Here is a 15,257-nt window from a genome sequence, read left to right as displayed (position 1 = left end):
CAAAAACGCAATTCTACCAATTTTCAGAATTAACGAACAAAAACAAAAGCGGGACAGAGAACAGAAGCTTTATTCATGCCTTCCAGTGAGTTTTTTTTTCGGAATAATTGATATTTATAAAACTTGTATTGAAATTTTTATTAACACAAAACTAAAGAACATTTAGAAAATTACCCTTTTTTGAAAACGTTTCTTCTAGGCAATAATTCGTCGAACGGCGCGTCATCATCGTCGCCAATCGCTTCAAAATACTCATCTGGTCGGATGCGGCGGATGTCATGTTGTCAGTTAGTCATTTCTGCCGTATTAATCGGACTTGGCTCCTTTTTGCTCTTCGGAAGTCTTATCACACATACCGTAGTGGTGCCGAAAGTGGTTAAAAGCAGTATTGAAGAGGTAATATTTGGAATCAGAATTTTAAAAAATTCCAACTATGGGCATTTCAGTCAGAAAAATTAAAAATCAATTTTAAGTTTCAAGATTTTCAAAAAATTTAAACCTAGTGATACTTCTCAGATACATAATAAACCCTTGCACAAAAATTTTGGAATTTCATATAAAGTCAGAACAACTTTTTTGAAACCTAAAGTTGAGCTATTTAATTTTTTTTTTCAAATTAATTTTGTAAATTATGTATTGGTTAAATAAAGAAAACTATAGCTAATTCGGTTTTTCATTAAAAAAAAGTTCTCGAAAGTCAAGAAAAAACGCTATAGTACATGGTATCAACTTATAAATTACCCATTAAAATTTTTTCCTTTGAGTTAATAAATTTTTTTAAAATATTTATGTACGCACCACATATAAGCATTTTTTATTTTAAAGATTTAGAGCAAATTGAAATAACATTTTTACAATTTTTAGAGCTGGTTGTACTGGTTTTATAATTCATGTTTTACCATCACAAAATCCATCGAATATTGTTCTCACATCATTCACGTGATTGATCTGATTAGACTTTTTGGGTACCACCTACTGATCAAAGTACCAAACTACCGATTCTCTGCATTCACCTAATTCAAAAATAACGTCATAATTGAAGTGAACTAATTGAAACCCCTGGAGAAAATGTATCTAGTTTGAACTAGCATAACGAATTAATCGCGTAAAAGGCACAATTTAAAAAATATCTAAACTTAGTGATTGTTTAACAAGAATGGAAATGTAACATAGTAAAAGTTTGAATTAAAAAGCTTTAAAAAATATCTTTTCAGAACTCCCGCCTCGTGAATGGATCAATAATGTGGGAAAAGTGGGCAATGCCGGAATATAAGATTCGTTTCAACATGTACGTCTACTCGACCAAAAACCCCGACGAATTCATGAACGGAGCAATTCCCGAGGTGACGGGCTCCGGTCCATATGTTTTTGACAAGAAAATGGAGAATCGAGTTGTGTCGGCCGAAAATGGAACTGTCAAGTATCGACGGTTTTTCACTTATAATTTCAATGAACAGGAATCGTGTCAGACGTGTATTCTCGGAAATCGCATTTGGGTGCCAAATATGATTTATCAGGTAAAACTTGTTAAAATAAATTGTAAATGTGAATCAGGGGTGGACGGCAATTGCTGTTCGGCAAATTACCGATTTGTCGGAAATATTCAATTCCGGCAATTTGCTGATTTGCCGGAAATTTTAAATTCCGGCAATTTGCCAATTTGCCGGAAATTTTAAATTCCGGCAATTGGCTGATTTGCGGGAAATTTTCAATTCCGGCAATGTACCGATTTGCCGGAAAAAATCGTTTGCCCATCCCTGAATTACGAAATAAATTTTTAAAAATTATAAAATTAAAAAAAAAACATTTATTTGTGAGAACATAAGAGGAAAGTATGGAATAAAATTTTGCTTTGTTTGAAAATGTTCATGGAAAAAATCCGAAAATCATTAAAAGTATGGGTTTAAATTGTGGAATACTCACATTTTTGAAATAAAAATTTTTAGCGGGAACACGGATTTCTAAAATCTGTCTAAAGATTTTCAAAATTCAAAATTTAAATTTTTTTAAATCTTAATTTCCAATTATTTTTGCAGAAATTCGTAGAAGCAGCCTCAACAGAAGGAATGAAAGCCGCAGCGACAACTCTTCTCTCCCAAACCGCCTTTCTTGAAGTCGAAGTCGAGGAGCTTCTTTTCGAAGGCTACAAGGATCCATTTCTCGACAAGGTGTGCGAGATCCCTTTCATGAATTTCGTGTGCGAAGCGATTTTGGATGTTCCCGAACGCATCGGGCTCTTCTTTAAGGCTAATGGCACCGGGAGCAAGGTCTACGAGATTGACGATGGTACCCGTAACCCGGATGATCTCGGAAAGATCCTAAGCTATGATGAATCTCCGATCCTTGATGAGACTTGGTGGAGTACCGACGAATCGTTAAAGATTAAAGGGACAGATGGTTCCTTGTTCCATCCATTCCTCTCGAAGCATGAGAAGCTTTATGTCTACGTGGCAGAACTTTGCCGTTCGATTTGGCTGGAATTCAAGGAGGAGGTGGAGTACCGAGGCTTGAAGGCCTATCGATTCGTGGTACCGCCCGAGGTGTTCGATGTGACACATCCTGGAAACCAAGGATTCTGTAATCCGTCAGAAAAGCAGTTTTATGAGTCACAAAATGACAGCTCAAATTGCATGCCGAAAGGACTTTTAGAGATATCAAAATGTCAACAAAGTCAGCCGCCGATCACGATTTCGCTGCCGAATTTCCTTTTTGCACCGTCTGAAGTTCGTGGAAGTGTCAAAGGACTTAATGAGACTGATGAGATTCGCGACTCTATTGTTGTCGATATTGAGCCGGTATGCGTCGGGAATTTTTTCATCTGAAAAATTAGAAACGAAAGGGTTTTTTCTTTTTGTTTATAAATTTCAAAAAAATGTCTATCGAATTTTGAAATCATATTGTCAATCGGAATTTTTTTTAACTTAGTTTTATTTTTTAATACTAAAAACCGAAAAATGTTCTGAAAATCTCTGAATTAAAAATTTTAGAATGATTATAATTAGAAGCTGTTTAATAAATCAAAGAAAAAATATTTTAAATTTAAATCAGAATTCTCGCACATTATTTAAATTTTCATGAAACCTTTAATATTTTTCAGAGAGTTGGAGCAGTTCTCTACGCTCGTCGTGTTTCCCAAGTAAATATTGAAATGTGGAAGGGAAAGAATCTCACATTCCCGTAAGTTTTTTTTTTAATTTTTCAGTGTTGTGTTTTCAGCGAAACAAAAAACACAAGAATTCAAGCTAAAACGTTTGTTTTCTCGATTGCCAGAAAAATCCCAAAATTCAATATTTCAGTGCAAATTTGATTTTTGAAGTGTGAAAACATTAAATAAAAAGGCAATTTTTAGTTCTTTTACTAATACTCAACACTTCAAAACAATTTTTGAAATTAAAAAAAGTGTTTATTTAAACTATTTTTAAGTTTCTAGTACACGAGAAAGTCTAACGCATTTCAAAAATCGCTACAGAACGGGGATACTGATTTTGTCCCCAAAAAATTCGTAAAATGACACAATATTGGGCTATGTTGATGTTTAAGCAGATACACTACACAGAAATTATTCAGAAACCAGACGTGTGTTAAGAATTCAATAGTTTTGATGCTCCAAAAACATCAATTTTTACTTTTGTTGAGCACGGCAAATTTGCCGAATTTGCCGAGCTCTGCAAATTTTGAGATTTGCCGCACCCCACTGATACGCAAATTCTTTCAGAGTAAACTTGAAAAAGATGAAATCCGCGTTGATTCCTGTGCTGATACTTCACGAGACATCTGAAATCGACGATGATTCACTGGAACAGATACGATCACAACTCTACGAAACTGAGTCAATTGCCTATACATCGTGTGATGTTATGATGATCATTGGAGCAATTATGCTGCTTCTCGGATTCCTATTTCTCTCGTTTTCGGTACTTTTTTTTATAATTTCAAAATATATTTTAGGGTCTCGCAACGATATTGTTTTATATCGGAAATTTTAACAAAAAACACATTTTTTTGCAGCTCGGACTCTGTGACCCGATTCTCGGACGGCGGTCAAAACGGGCAAATGGATTGTCACCGGAACCTCTTCCTCCGTATGTTCCGAAGGGAGAACCCAACGGATACCACCATAATCATGCCTACATGTGATATAGCTAATTAGATCCTTGAATTTTTGAAAATTGCAGAAAAATCGATAATTTGAGTTGATTTTGAAAATTTTTGCAGTTTTAACAAATTAAAAAAGTAGAGAGTTATATATATTTTTTGATTTCCCTAAAAAATTCGATTTTAAAATTTTTCTTTAAAAAAATTTATACAAATAGATTAAAGAACTGGTTTATTTGGAAAAAACTTTTCGAATTTTGAAAAAAATCCAATTTTCAAACCTTCATCGGTTTTTTTCTCAAATTTTCAACTTTTCCCTCTAAAAATAATATTTTCAGTCTCTGTTAATTTTGTGAATATAGCTTTACTTGTTTTTCTTCCCATTTTCATCACTCACACCATTTCCCCCGAATCCCCGTTTTTCCCCACCAGCTCCTCACTTTGATTTGTTCAATTTATTATGCACACGGGTCCCCAAAATCCCCCTAAAATTATTCCGAGATATTCTTGTACCATTTGACATGTAAATATATATATATATATACTCCATTTTATTTTCCTACTGAAAATTTGAAAATTTCCAGATTTTTATAGAATTTCTATACATAGTTGTCTTGCACCATAAAATGAAGCGATCTTGTTTATAACTTTAAAAATTATTTTTTTAAATGTGGTCCAAAACCCCTTGTTTCAGATATTTTGCTAAATTTTATAACTCGATTTTTAATAATTAATTTCTGAAAAAAAAAGTCCGAGTGCCAGCTCCTCCCACTTCTTGGCTACCATTCAAATTTGGCTTTTTGAGACAATTTAGAGAAAATTTTATTTCCGATTACTAACTGGAAGGTTTCAAAAACTTCAAAAATATGCGATAAATAATTTTATTAAAGAAAAACCGTTCGAAAACTCAAAATTTTGAAAAAAAAGCTCGAAAATCGATATTTCTTTTTTGCAATTCTAAAAGTGTTTATTCTTTTTTAGAAAATTTTCAAAAAATATCGAGAACCTAAAATTGCATTCTTGGGTTCCAACATCACGAAAGTCCACTGAAAAAAACTCCGAAGTGGACTTTGAAAATCCGAAAACTTTCTATTCGCCTCTAGACAATTCTTTTTCACGTGCAACAACTGTGACCCTTCTTTCATCGTTACACTTGTTGTCTTTTCGCTCTCTTTTCTTGAATTGTTGCACTTCTCACGTTCACCCAACAGATTTTAAATCAAAACAAAAAAGTTGGCTTTGAACAAGACTTCGAAGACTTTCAGATTATTTCAGGCTTTTTAATGATAGTAAATTTGGATTTTTGGATTTTTTTTAACTTTTTGGCTTTAAATCTTTTCAAAGATTATTTTTAAATTTTATTTTCTTTTTGAATTTTTAAATTTCTCGAGTTTTCGAACTTTTGGAAGAATTCTAAGAATCGTTGTTCTTGTCTCGGTTTTTTATGTATTTAAACCTTTTTTATTTTGTGAAAAATTCGGAGAATGCGTATTAACTAACATATTTAACGCGCAAAATATCTTACGAGATAGTAATTCTCGAACACTATAGTAATTCTTTAAATTACTACTGTAGTGTCGATTTACGGGCTCAAATAGTGAAAAAAAAAATTATTTGCGAATAGTGGGAGTTACTTTGTTTTTTCGTATTATTATCTCTTTTTTTGCTTAGTTTTAATGTTCTATCGATAAATAAATGTTTTTTAAATCGAGGCCGTATATCGACACAATCGCTACAGTAGTCATTTGAAGAATTACTGTAGTTTTTGCAACGAGATGTTTTACTCGTTGAATATGTTGCACAGTACGCAATCTTAGAATTATGTGTTTAATACTCAAACACAATAAATTAACAATTTAGGTCAAAGAAAAAAAAGAAACACTTTAAGATTACTGTACTTCTTAAAAGTACACGCCTTTTTGATGATATAATCAATATGTCACAAGGTTGAAAAATAGAAACAAAAAATTAGGAATTTAGATAACAACTAATTTGATCAGTAATTACTAGTGTTCTCAGTAATAATAATAATAATAAAGTTCACATGATTCGTCGCGCTCGTTCTTCGGTTTCCCTTTTCTCGTTTTCTCGGCGGTCTCCCCAATTTCAGTGTTCTCTAACCGTCTGCGTAATTCTCCCTCTAGCTGTCACTCAATTTCCAACAAACATGTCTTTCAATATTTTCTTCGTTTTTTCTTGCCTTATTGATTTCTTTCGAATTAAAAGTAAAATTTTAAATTAAAATACAAGTTTTGTTGCAGGATGTTGTCCGCCAAAGGTCCCCAAATGCGTGCGTTTACCCAACGTGTTGCCGCATTTTCAACGCAGGTGAGAGTTTGGATAATGGCTGAAAAATTGCAGATTTTATCGAAAAATCTTTTGTTTCAGAAAAATTAATTTCTTTTTGATTTACCGAATAATTCAATTTTTCTTTTGAAAAAAAGTAAGCGTTTTAGCTGCTTATGTGCTGAAAATCATAAAATTCAAATTTTCAGCTCCAAATCGACCCAATTCCAATCGTGTTCGTCGGAAAGGGCACAACTCGTAAGAAATTCAAAATTTCGATCGACATTTTCACAATTTTTCCACATTTCAGCTCGCCAAAACTCGCTTCTCGGCCCAAATGACAGTCAGTACCCGTTCCAGGGAGACGTCTCGTTTGCTCACAAGGTAAATTTCTGAAAATTGATTTTCCAAACAGACACCCAAAATTATCTGATTTTTTACTCCAAAATCAAATTTCATGTAAAAAATTTGAATTTTCGAAAATTTACCCATTTAAAATAATTCCAATTTAATTTTAAATTTTTTCAAAAACTCAAAATTTGCAGCCATTGAGCATCCGCCAACAAGTGGAAAACTCAAAAATCGAGCGTGTGATGGACGATACGGAGCACAATTTGATCAATTTGCTCTCCAATACAAATATCGAAGTTGACCGTACACATTTGGCTCAATTGAAGGAAGAAGCAATGGAAGAGATTCAGGCAAATGCGGCTGACGTTGAGATTGAACTTTCCGCTATTGAAGCACCAAAGTTGCTCAAAAAAGGTGAGCTGGAAAGCTGGGATTTATAGAAATTCTGAAAATGAACTTTTAAAAAATTAGTCTTTCAAAAAATCGGAAATTGAGATTACGTTCGAGTTAATATTAGTGAAAAATTGAAAAAAAAAATGCTTTGCAGAACTATATTTAGCAGGGGTGTGCGGTAAATTTGGTAAATCGACTTTTTAAAAAATTTACCGTGGTCGTCATACTCGGCAAATCGCAATATTTGTGAAGCTCAAAAAGTGAATTTAAAATTTATTTTGAATTTAAAACTCATAAATTCAAAAATCATTTTTTTTTCCAGAAATGAAATACCTATTCCCACAAATGGAGACTCAAAAGATGAACAACGTGACCGTGTTCAATCTAACTCAAAAGTCAGAATTCGACATGAAAGCATGGAGTGAAGCAATGGAAGAGGAACGTGAAAAGCTCACCGCCTCATTCATCATGTCCGCCAACGCGATTTGCTCAACTCTCCATCGTTTCGGCTATTGGGCTGATTTCATTGATCCATCTTCCGGCCGCCCGTATATGGGTGATTACACCAATCATACACTTTTCGAGACCAATGACGCCTACAAACAAATGGGCTTCAAGATTGAAGACCTCGGATGCTGCAAAGTTCTGCAACACGCATGCTGGGGATCCAACGCATTTGTGGGAACTATTTTCACTGATGCTCCTGTTGATGGGGATGCCGTCAGGGATATTTTGAAGAAGGTTACTCAGGAGGTACAGGATGTTGGAATTTCTGAAACCGAATTTTTGAAAAAAAAAAACGTAAAATTATGTTTGAAAAAATTTATTTTGATGTTCTTCCTGCTATCTAATAATGATAATCATTTTTCAGATTTCCAAAAAAAGGACGAAAATTATGTTTTTATTTCTGGGATTCTACAAAATTTCAGAATTTCCTTACATTTTGTAATTTTTGTACGATTTTCGACTTCACAAAAAATAAAACAAAGTCTTAAAAAAGGTCGCTCTTTCAAAAACCAAAGAGATATTTTATTGAATAAATTTTCGACTTCCTTAAATAAAAAAGTTAATTTTTTTAGATTGACGAATAGAGATTCCATCGAGCAATTTTCCAGTAGAAGCCCCGCCCACAATATGCCATAAATATGAGTCGATTCTCCTTCCATTTTGCACCCGTTGTCCCTCGCTCCACGTATTTTCTAATTTTTTTTTGTCTGTAAAATTTTTAATTTAGACTAAAAATTTGCGGTTTTCAAATGAATGAAATTTGCAAGCAAGCACTGTCTCGAAATTGTAAATAATTTAATGGTTGTTTTTTAGAAAAAAATAAATGTTTGTTAGAATCCACAATTCACTTGTTGTCACCTTTTCAAGTTACTGATCTGACGGTATTTTTTAAAGTTTTCTTCTTTTTTGAACTTTTAAAGAAATTGGTTTAAGCTGGAAATTTGAATTTTCTAGCAAAAAAAAACATACCAGATGACGATCATCAGTGAGGAGGACGAGGCGGACGTCTACACGTCGCAGCGATCAGAACCCCCAGAGACACGGATTTTCGAGACGATGGGGTTTTACTGGAAACGGATTATGGTTTGTGCAGAATTTTTTTTTGCTTAAAATAATTTCGTGGCCGTGTTTTGAGAAAAACTCGGTCACAGGTTTTTTTCGTGATCGCTTCTAATTTTACAAAAAACTTTGAATACCCTACATAGTAAAAAAGTTTGTAGAAAAATAAGTGCTTTTCAAGAAAAAATACATTTTTAAAATGCAATTTTAAAAACACTTCCTAAAAAAACCACTTTTTCAGAAAACCCTACCTACATTCACCACCCAAATTGTGTTAATCTTCTGTGTTCTGCCCATCTCATTCTCCATCGCCATCTTCCTCGCCACCGCGATTCTCAATTTTGGAGTCGCTTTTATTGCACAAAGTGAGAATTTTGATTTACAGATTGGAAAATGGAAGAAAAACCTTGAACAAACGGTCATGTATTCAAATAAATAGAGAGCTCTCGTAAATCGACACGATACAAGCGCGCTCCAATGAGAATTTCTTTGGGCGCGCATTTGAAAAAGTAATAGGAACGCAAATGAAATTCGCGAATTTCAAGCTGAAAAAAATGGAAATTTGTTTTAAATTTTTTTACATGGATATTCGGCATCAGGGGCAAATTTGGAGTTCTTTAAAAAATATTTCCCAGATTTCGGTACTCCACCTTTTAGATAAATACATCGGCGATTTTTGAATGTCAAAAAATGCTTACTAGAAATTCAAAATTTAACTTTGGAAACTTTTCGACGGGATTCAAATTTTAAATATTCAAAAAAATTTAGTAGCAAACTCAAGTTAACAATTTGGTTGCCAGAAAGTTTTTGACATAAATTCAAAATTTAAATTATCAAAAAATTTGGCGAAAAATTATAATTTTGTTTGACAAAAATAATGTACACACTTCTGGAGGAGTACACCAGCCGCGTAAATCGACACCCCGTGAAGCTTATTCCATCGAAACATTTCCAGCCATCTCCACACTGCTGATTCTGCTCATTCTGATCCCAACACTTGCCGTCTGTATCACAAGTGCCATCGCCACCGCCTATATCCTTCAGCTCACTCAATCGATATACCTTAGATTATCCCAGTCACCTCACTCTTCCCCAAATACCTCATATCCCAGAATCCATTCACCTCCGCCAATTTATGCTCCGAAATTTGAAGTTGAAGAGAAATTGAAGACTTGTTAATACCTATATGTATTTATTGTTGTTTCAATAGAACTCCGAATAGGTTTTCCACGTTGTACGTTGTACTTTCCCCTTATAGCTACCGGTTTCAGATTATACATTCCTTTATTTATATACTCTTGTACCATAATTTAGTTATATTAATGATTTGTTGATAACTTGATAAAATGAAATAAAATTGAATACATTTTTTACGATCGTATTCGGTATGTAGAAGGCTGTTTATTGTCATCTAGTGTAAAAATCCTTTAAAAAAATATTCAAAATGAAATCTGAACTCTCCTGGCAGGTTTTAAAAAGGTTCAGCATTCACACGTGGTTTCAGGCCATTACGGAGTGATCTACAAAAAATGCGGGAATTTTTTGCCAAAAAAATGTGACGTCAGCACGTTTTTAACCATACGAAATCAGTTGAGAGTTCTGCGTCTCTTCTCCCGCATTTTTGTAGATCTACGTAATGAGACACTCTGACACCACGCACATTTACAATTAACCAAATCTCTTACAACTTCCACCACTTTGACCAAACTCTATTCCAGTCAAAGTCGCCCCATTGCAGCCGGGTATTGACGAACTTTAAACCCGACCATTTCAGTAAAAAGAAACATAATACACTTTTTGTCTTCTGTCTCTGTCCAATCGTAATTAGCAGTGCTAGTTGGCCCTGTATATCGTCCACCCAGTAGGCATTGATAAGGGAAATAGTGTATTGGAGGTATGGAGACGCAGAGACACGAGAGAGTTTTTGTTATCTTGTCAATGATTCCCGTGTCATTTACTGTCTCTAACACATCTCTTCTTCCCTCCTTCCATCTGTAGAGATTCTCAATCATTTTCTTTGTTCTTTATGTCCCTCAATTAGTAGTATTAGTACCATGTTATTTTCAGCACGTATCTATTTGTTAACTGTAGTCATCCTAGTTGTAGTGTACATCTGGGTTTTCCAGCTTGATCTCTTTTCAAAGAGAGACTTTCAAAACGGTACATGTCGTTCTGGTGTGCTTAAATTTCGAGGAAAACATTTTTAGTGTACTTTGGCACTACTTTCAAAGATGTACAAATTCTCGAAAAGCTGGTTTTGCAGACTTTAGGATTTGGCAAAAATTTTTAATTTAAATTTTTCTTTTAAAAAAAAGCTCACAGTATGTTTATATATCCCTTGAACCCTTGGAAAATAAACACATATATTTGTTGGAATAATTCTACATGCCCCCGAACAAATATTGGGAAAGTATTCAAAAAGTGGAAATATTTTCAGATCAACATTTTGGGGTGTCGGAGTTGAGTCTAAATTTTTGTGACAAACTAGTAGCTTTTTGTTAATAACATTTACAAGTGACGCGACTGAAAAAATCAAATTCAAAAAGTCAAAAATTGTTCAATTGTTAGTTTGTTTCATTGATTCATTGGATTACAAGACAGATACTTTAATTTTAAAATTTATTCTGGTTAAGTTTTTAATTTGACTTTTTGAATTTGGTTAGTTTACAATTTTCGATGATTTTTTTTTGTATCAAATATATGGGAATTTGAATTTTTTTTAATAATAAAGAACCGACATTTCAAAATTTAAAAATTCACAATAAAAATTTCAGATGAAAATAAATTCTTTATTTTCACTTCAACTGAACAAAAACTATTTTGAAAAACTGTACAACGTCGGTTTCAAGTTGAAAATTCAAATTGTTTTTTTGGCCAAAGTTGTATTTAAGTATTAATCTTCTAAATTTTAGAACAGATAACATAAATAATTTAATGAAAAAAATTCTTGAAATAAAATAATAAAACAATTCAAGTCTATCAATCTCCCTTCCTCTATAACTATGTATATTGTACCCTTAACATTTATCAAAAATTGTCAACTAACAAAATAATTCTTGCAATATTTTTTAAACTTTTTGGTTGACAACGTTTTCTATATCTCTCGCAATGTAGAGTTAAAACCAGTTATTTTCAGGAAATATGACCAACGAAACAGCCTTAACAGTGGCAGCCGCAATTCTTGGTTCCACTTATTTTTTGTATTGTAAACTGTTAAAAACCGCAAAATTATCACTTCCAAATGGGCTTTCTGTTGATAAGCAAGCTGTTGAAGTAAAGGTGAGTCTTATAAGAAGATAATGGGGAAAAACTTGTTCGGATTTTTTCAGACAATTAACTTTATCAGTTATCAACTGTCAATCTGAGTTAATGTGCATTTCATCCATTAAAAATCGCTGTAAAATGGAAGTTTTTGCAACTTTTCCCAGTTTTCGTTGGAAATTTTTAACAAAAAGGGGCGACGAAAAGTTAGACCATGCCATAAAAACCAAGGGCCTAATTTTGACTTAATAAACTTTTGAAAAAAAACGTTAAACAGACTAGAATTTTAACTAGTGACCTAACTTAATCTAAAATAGTAATATAATCCAAATAATATACAAATCTAAAATATAAATTTCCAATCGAGTCGGTCCTAGCGACCTAACAATTAATATATTCGGTAAAATTGACTTTGAGGATGGCCTAACTTTCCTAAAGTTCTGCTTAGTCGCTTTCAAGCATGGCCTAACCTTTAAAAAGGTCGGCCAGATAGTCTCCACCCATGGCCTAACTCTAACTTAAAGCACGTGACCAGTCACTCACTACCAAACGGTGCAATTACAGGGTCAACCAGGAGTATGGAAAAGTGCTCTAATGGAAAATGAGTCCGAAGACGTTCTCACTAGATTCTACCCAGAAGTCGCCACACTTCATGACGTCTTTGTCAAAGGAAAAACGGTTCGTCTTTTTTGGGACTTTTTTTTTGCTTTTTCGGGTGGTGTGATGTCCTTTTCTGTCCCGAACTTTGTCTTCTTATCTTATCAATGACGGGGAAGCGGTTGGCGGTGGTGAAAAAGGAGATACAAAGAACATCGTAAATTTTCGAATTCTTGGAAGTTCTAAGAGTACAGAATGTGACGAAAATTCAGAAATCAATGCAACAACAAAAACCTTTTGAATATTCCGTTAAAATTGTATAATTTGTATACTTTTAGGAAAGCAATGGCGGTCCATGTGTGGGTACCCGGTCATCTGGCGACGCAGATTACGAGTTCCTAACCTATGATGATGTTCATGAACAGGCGAAGAATTTATCAATGACATTAGTACATGAGTTTGGACTGACTCCAGGTTAGTGTGAATCAGAAGAAATTGCTGTGACAGAAATTGAAACTCGCGTTTCCTAAAAAAAGTTTCAGCCAACACCACCAACATCGGAATCTACGCTCGAAACTCACCACAATGGCTCGTCAGCGCCGTCGCGTGCGTCGAGCAGTCAATGGTAGTGGTTCCACTCTACGACACCCTTGGTGCAGAAGCCGCCACTTTTATCATTTCTCAAGCGGAAATCAGTGTGGTCATTGTGGATTCGTTCAAGAAAGCAGAGAGTTTGATCAAGAACAGAGAAAATATGCCAACGTTGAAGAATATCATTGTTATCGATAGTGCGGATGAGTTGAAGGATGGAACTGTAAGTGGGGCTAGGACCATATTATGGCTACACATTAGACTCTTTTATTGAGTAGCTTGCCACTAGATTACTGTCCATAGCATGATCTATATTACTATGAGGTTGCGGATGATATGAATCAATATAACCTAGTCAAAGGTGGCGCCGATAAACAAAATTTTTATGATAGTTTAGATTTATTTACATAACATTTTCAAATAATAAATATTTTTATAAAAATTATCTCCAACATGCTTTCAGGCCATCATCGACACCATCCGCGTCGAATCTCTCACAAACGCCTTGAACCTCGGATCCCGTTACCCATTCACCAATAACCTCCCAAAACCAGATGACAACTACATTATTTGCTATACGTCAGGAACCACTGGAACCCCGAAAGGAGTTATGCTGACCCACTCAAACATTGTCGCCAATATTAGCGGATTCTTGAAGATTCTATTTGCATTCCAACCGTCGATGATTGATGCGACGCAGGTCCACATCTCCTACCTCCCACTTTCCCATATGATGGAGCAGCTCACTCACTGGACACTTCTTGGGTTTGGATCTAAGATTGGTTACTTCCGTGGAAGCATTCAAGGCCTCACTGATGATATCAAGACACTGAAGCCTACTGTGTTCCCGGTTGTTCCACGACTTTTGAATCGACTCTATGATGCGATTACCGTAAGTCTTGTGTGTTAATTTTTGAAAAAAATGTACACGTTTAGAGCAAAGTCCAACAGCAAGGGTTTATGGCAAAACTGGTGTACAATTTTGCTTTTGCCCGCAAGCTCAGTCTCGTCAAAGCCGGAAAAGTCGGTCGTGACACTATCTGGGATCGTCTGGTGTTCAACAAAATCCAACAACAAATAGGAGGAAAAGTAGATCTCATGGTTACAGGATCCGCGCCAATCTCTTCCACCGTTCTTGAGACCTGCAGAGTCACACTTGGAACCACAATTGTCGAAGGGTACGGTCAGACCGAGTGCACCGCATTGGCAACGTTTACCTGGATGGGAGACCCGAGCACCGGGCATTGTGGGGCTCCGGCGCCATGTGCTTTGGTGAAGCTCGGGGATGTGCCGGATTTGAACTACTTTGCGAAGGATGGAAAAGGAGAGGTGAGCATTTATTAAAGAAAGGCAGTTTCATCCAAAATATTCAAAATTTTTCTAGATCCGAATCAAGGGACCATGTGTGACGAAAGGGTACTACAAGGATCCAGAGAGAACCGCCGAGTTGTTTGATGAAGAGGGATTCCTGCAAACCGGAGACATCGGAGAGATGCTTCCAAACGGAACTATTCGAATCATTGACCGAAAGAAGCACATTTTCAAACTGGCGCAGGGAGAATACGTGGCACCAGAAAAAATTGAGCAGGTCTACATTAGGACACCCGTTGTGCAACAGGTCTATGTCGATGGAGATAGCTTGGAAAGGTAACTTGGTTTTTCGTTAGATTTCTCAACATTGAGATAATGACTTCAGATGGCTCATCGCTGTTGTCGTGCCAGAACCCGATGTGCTTAAAGAATGGAATGATAAACAAGGATCCGGATCAAGAAAAATTGAAGAAATCTGCAATGACGAGAAGGCTAAGGAGTTCGTGCTCAGTGAGCTGCATGCAATTGGAAAAGCTAACAAGTTGAATTCTATCGAGCAAGTTAAAAAAGTGATCTTAACGTCTGACACGTTTACTGTCGAAAATGGACTTCTAACCCCAACGCTGAAAGCAAAACGACCACAATTGAGGCTGAAATATAAGGATGGCATGGCAAAAGTGTATAAGCAATTTCCAAATCTTTAAATGATTATTTTGATTCTAGTCTATGTATATTTTAGTACTTGGAATTTATTAATAAACCAAAAATAAGTAAAATCTTTGGAGGAGCAGAATATGAGTGAAAAA

The 15,257-nt window shown here is 34.9% G+C and overlaps 4 protein-coding genes across 4 annotated transcripts; all 4 read left to right on the top strand.

Moving 5' to 3' along the window:
• Positions 1-27: 27 nt before the first annotated feature.
• scav-2 (SCAVenger receptor (CD36 family) related) lies at positions 28-4,739 on the top strand. Its single transcript, NM_067401.8, has 7 exons — positions 28-85; positions 200-396; positions 1,215-1,517; positions 2,037-2,795; positions 3,098-3,177; positions 3,716-3,914; positions 4,009-4,739. The coding sequence occupies exons 1-7, from the start codon at positions 76-78 to the stop codon at positions 4,135-4,137; spliced, it is 1,677 nt and encodes a 558-aa protein (NP_499802.3). The 5' UTR covers positions 28-75; the 3' UTR covers positions 4,138-4,739.
• Positions 4,740-6,356: 1,617 nt separating this feature from the next.
• On the top strand, positions 6,357-8,473 carry mmad-1 (Methylmalonic aciduria and homocystinuria type D homolog, mitochondrial). The gene is made up of 6 exons (NM_067400.12): positions 6,357-6,423; positions 6,591-6,639; positions 6,692-6,765; positions 6,927-7,146; positions 7,448-7,878; positions 8,205-8,473. The coding sequence occupies exons 1-6, from the start codon at positions 6,358-6,360 to the stop codon at positions 8,214-8,216; spliced, it is 852 nt and encodes a 283-aa protein (NP_499801.1). The 5' UTR covers position 6,357; the 3' UTR covers positions 8,217-8,473.
• A 111-nt stretch (positions 8,474-8,584) lies between these two features.
• Y76A2B.4 (uncharacterized protein) lies at positions 8,585-10,117 on the top strand. The gene is made up of 3 exons (NM_067399.4): positions 8,585-8,715; positions 8,933-9,056; positions 9,647-10,117. The coding sequence occupies exons 1-3, from the start codon at positions 8,605-8,607 to the stop codon at positions 9,868-9,870; spliced, it is 459 nt and encodes a 152-aa protein (NP_499800.1). The 5' UTR covers positions 8,585-8,604; the 3' UTR covers positions 9,871-10,117.
• Positions 10,118-11,827: 1,710 nt separating this feature from the next.
• acs-5 (Long-chain-fatty-acid--CoA ligase) lies at positions 11,828-15,223 on the top strand. The gene is made up of 8 exons (NM_067398.7): positions 11,828-11,970; positions 12,517-12,630; positions 12,888-13,023; positions 13,092-13,363; positions 13,604-14,032; positions 14,077-14,469; positions 14,525-14,787; positions 14,837-15,223. Exons 1-8 carry the CDS (start codon positions 11,833-11,835, stop codon positions 15,153-15,155), a joined length of 2,064 nt encoding a protein of 687 aa, NP_499799.1. The 5' UTR covers positions 11,828-11,832; the 3' UTR covers positions 15,156-15,223.
• Positions 15,224-15,257: the final 34 nt, after the last annotated feature.

The sequence above is a fragment of the Caenorhabditis elegans genome, chromosome III, assembly GCF_000002985.6.
Source record: "Caenorhabditis elegans chromosome III".
Classification (NCBI taxonomy): Eukaryota; Metazoa; Nematoda; class Chromadorea; order Rhabditida; family Rhabditidae; genus Caenorhabditis; species Caenorhabditis elegans.
This window is presented reverse-complemented; position numbering and strand designations above follow the sequence as displayed.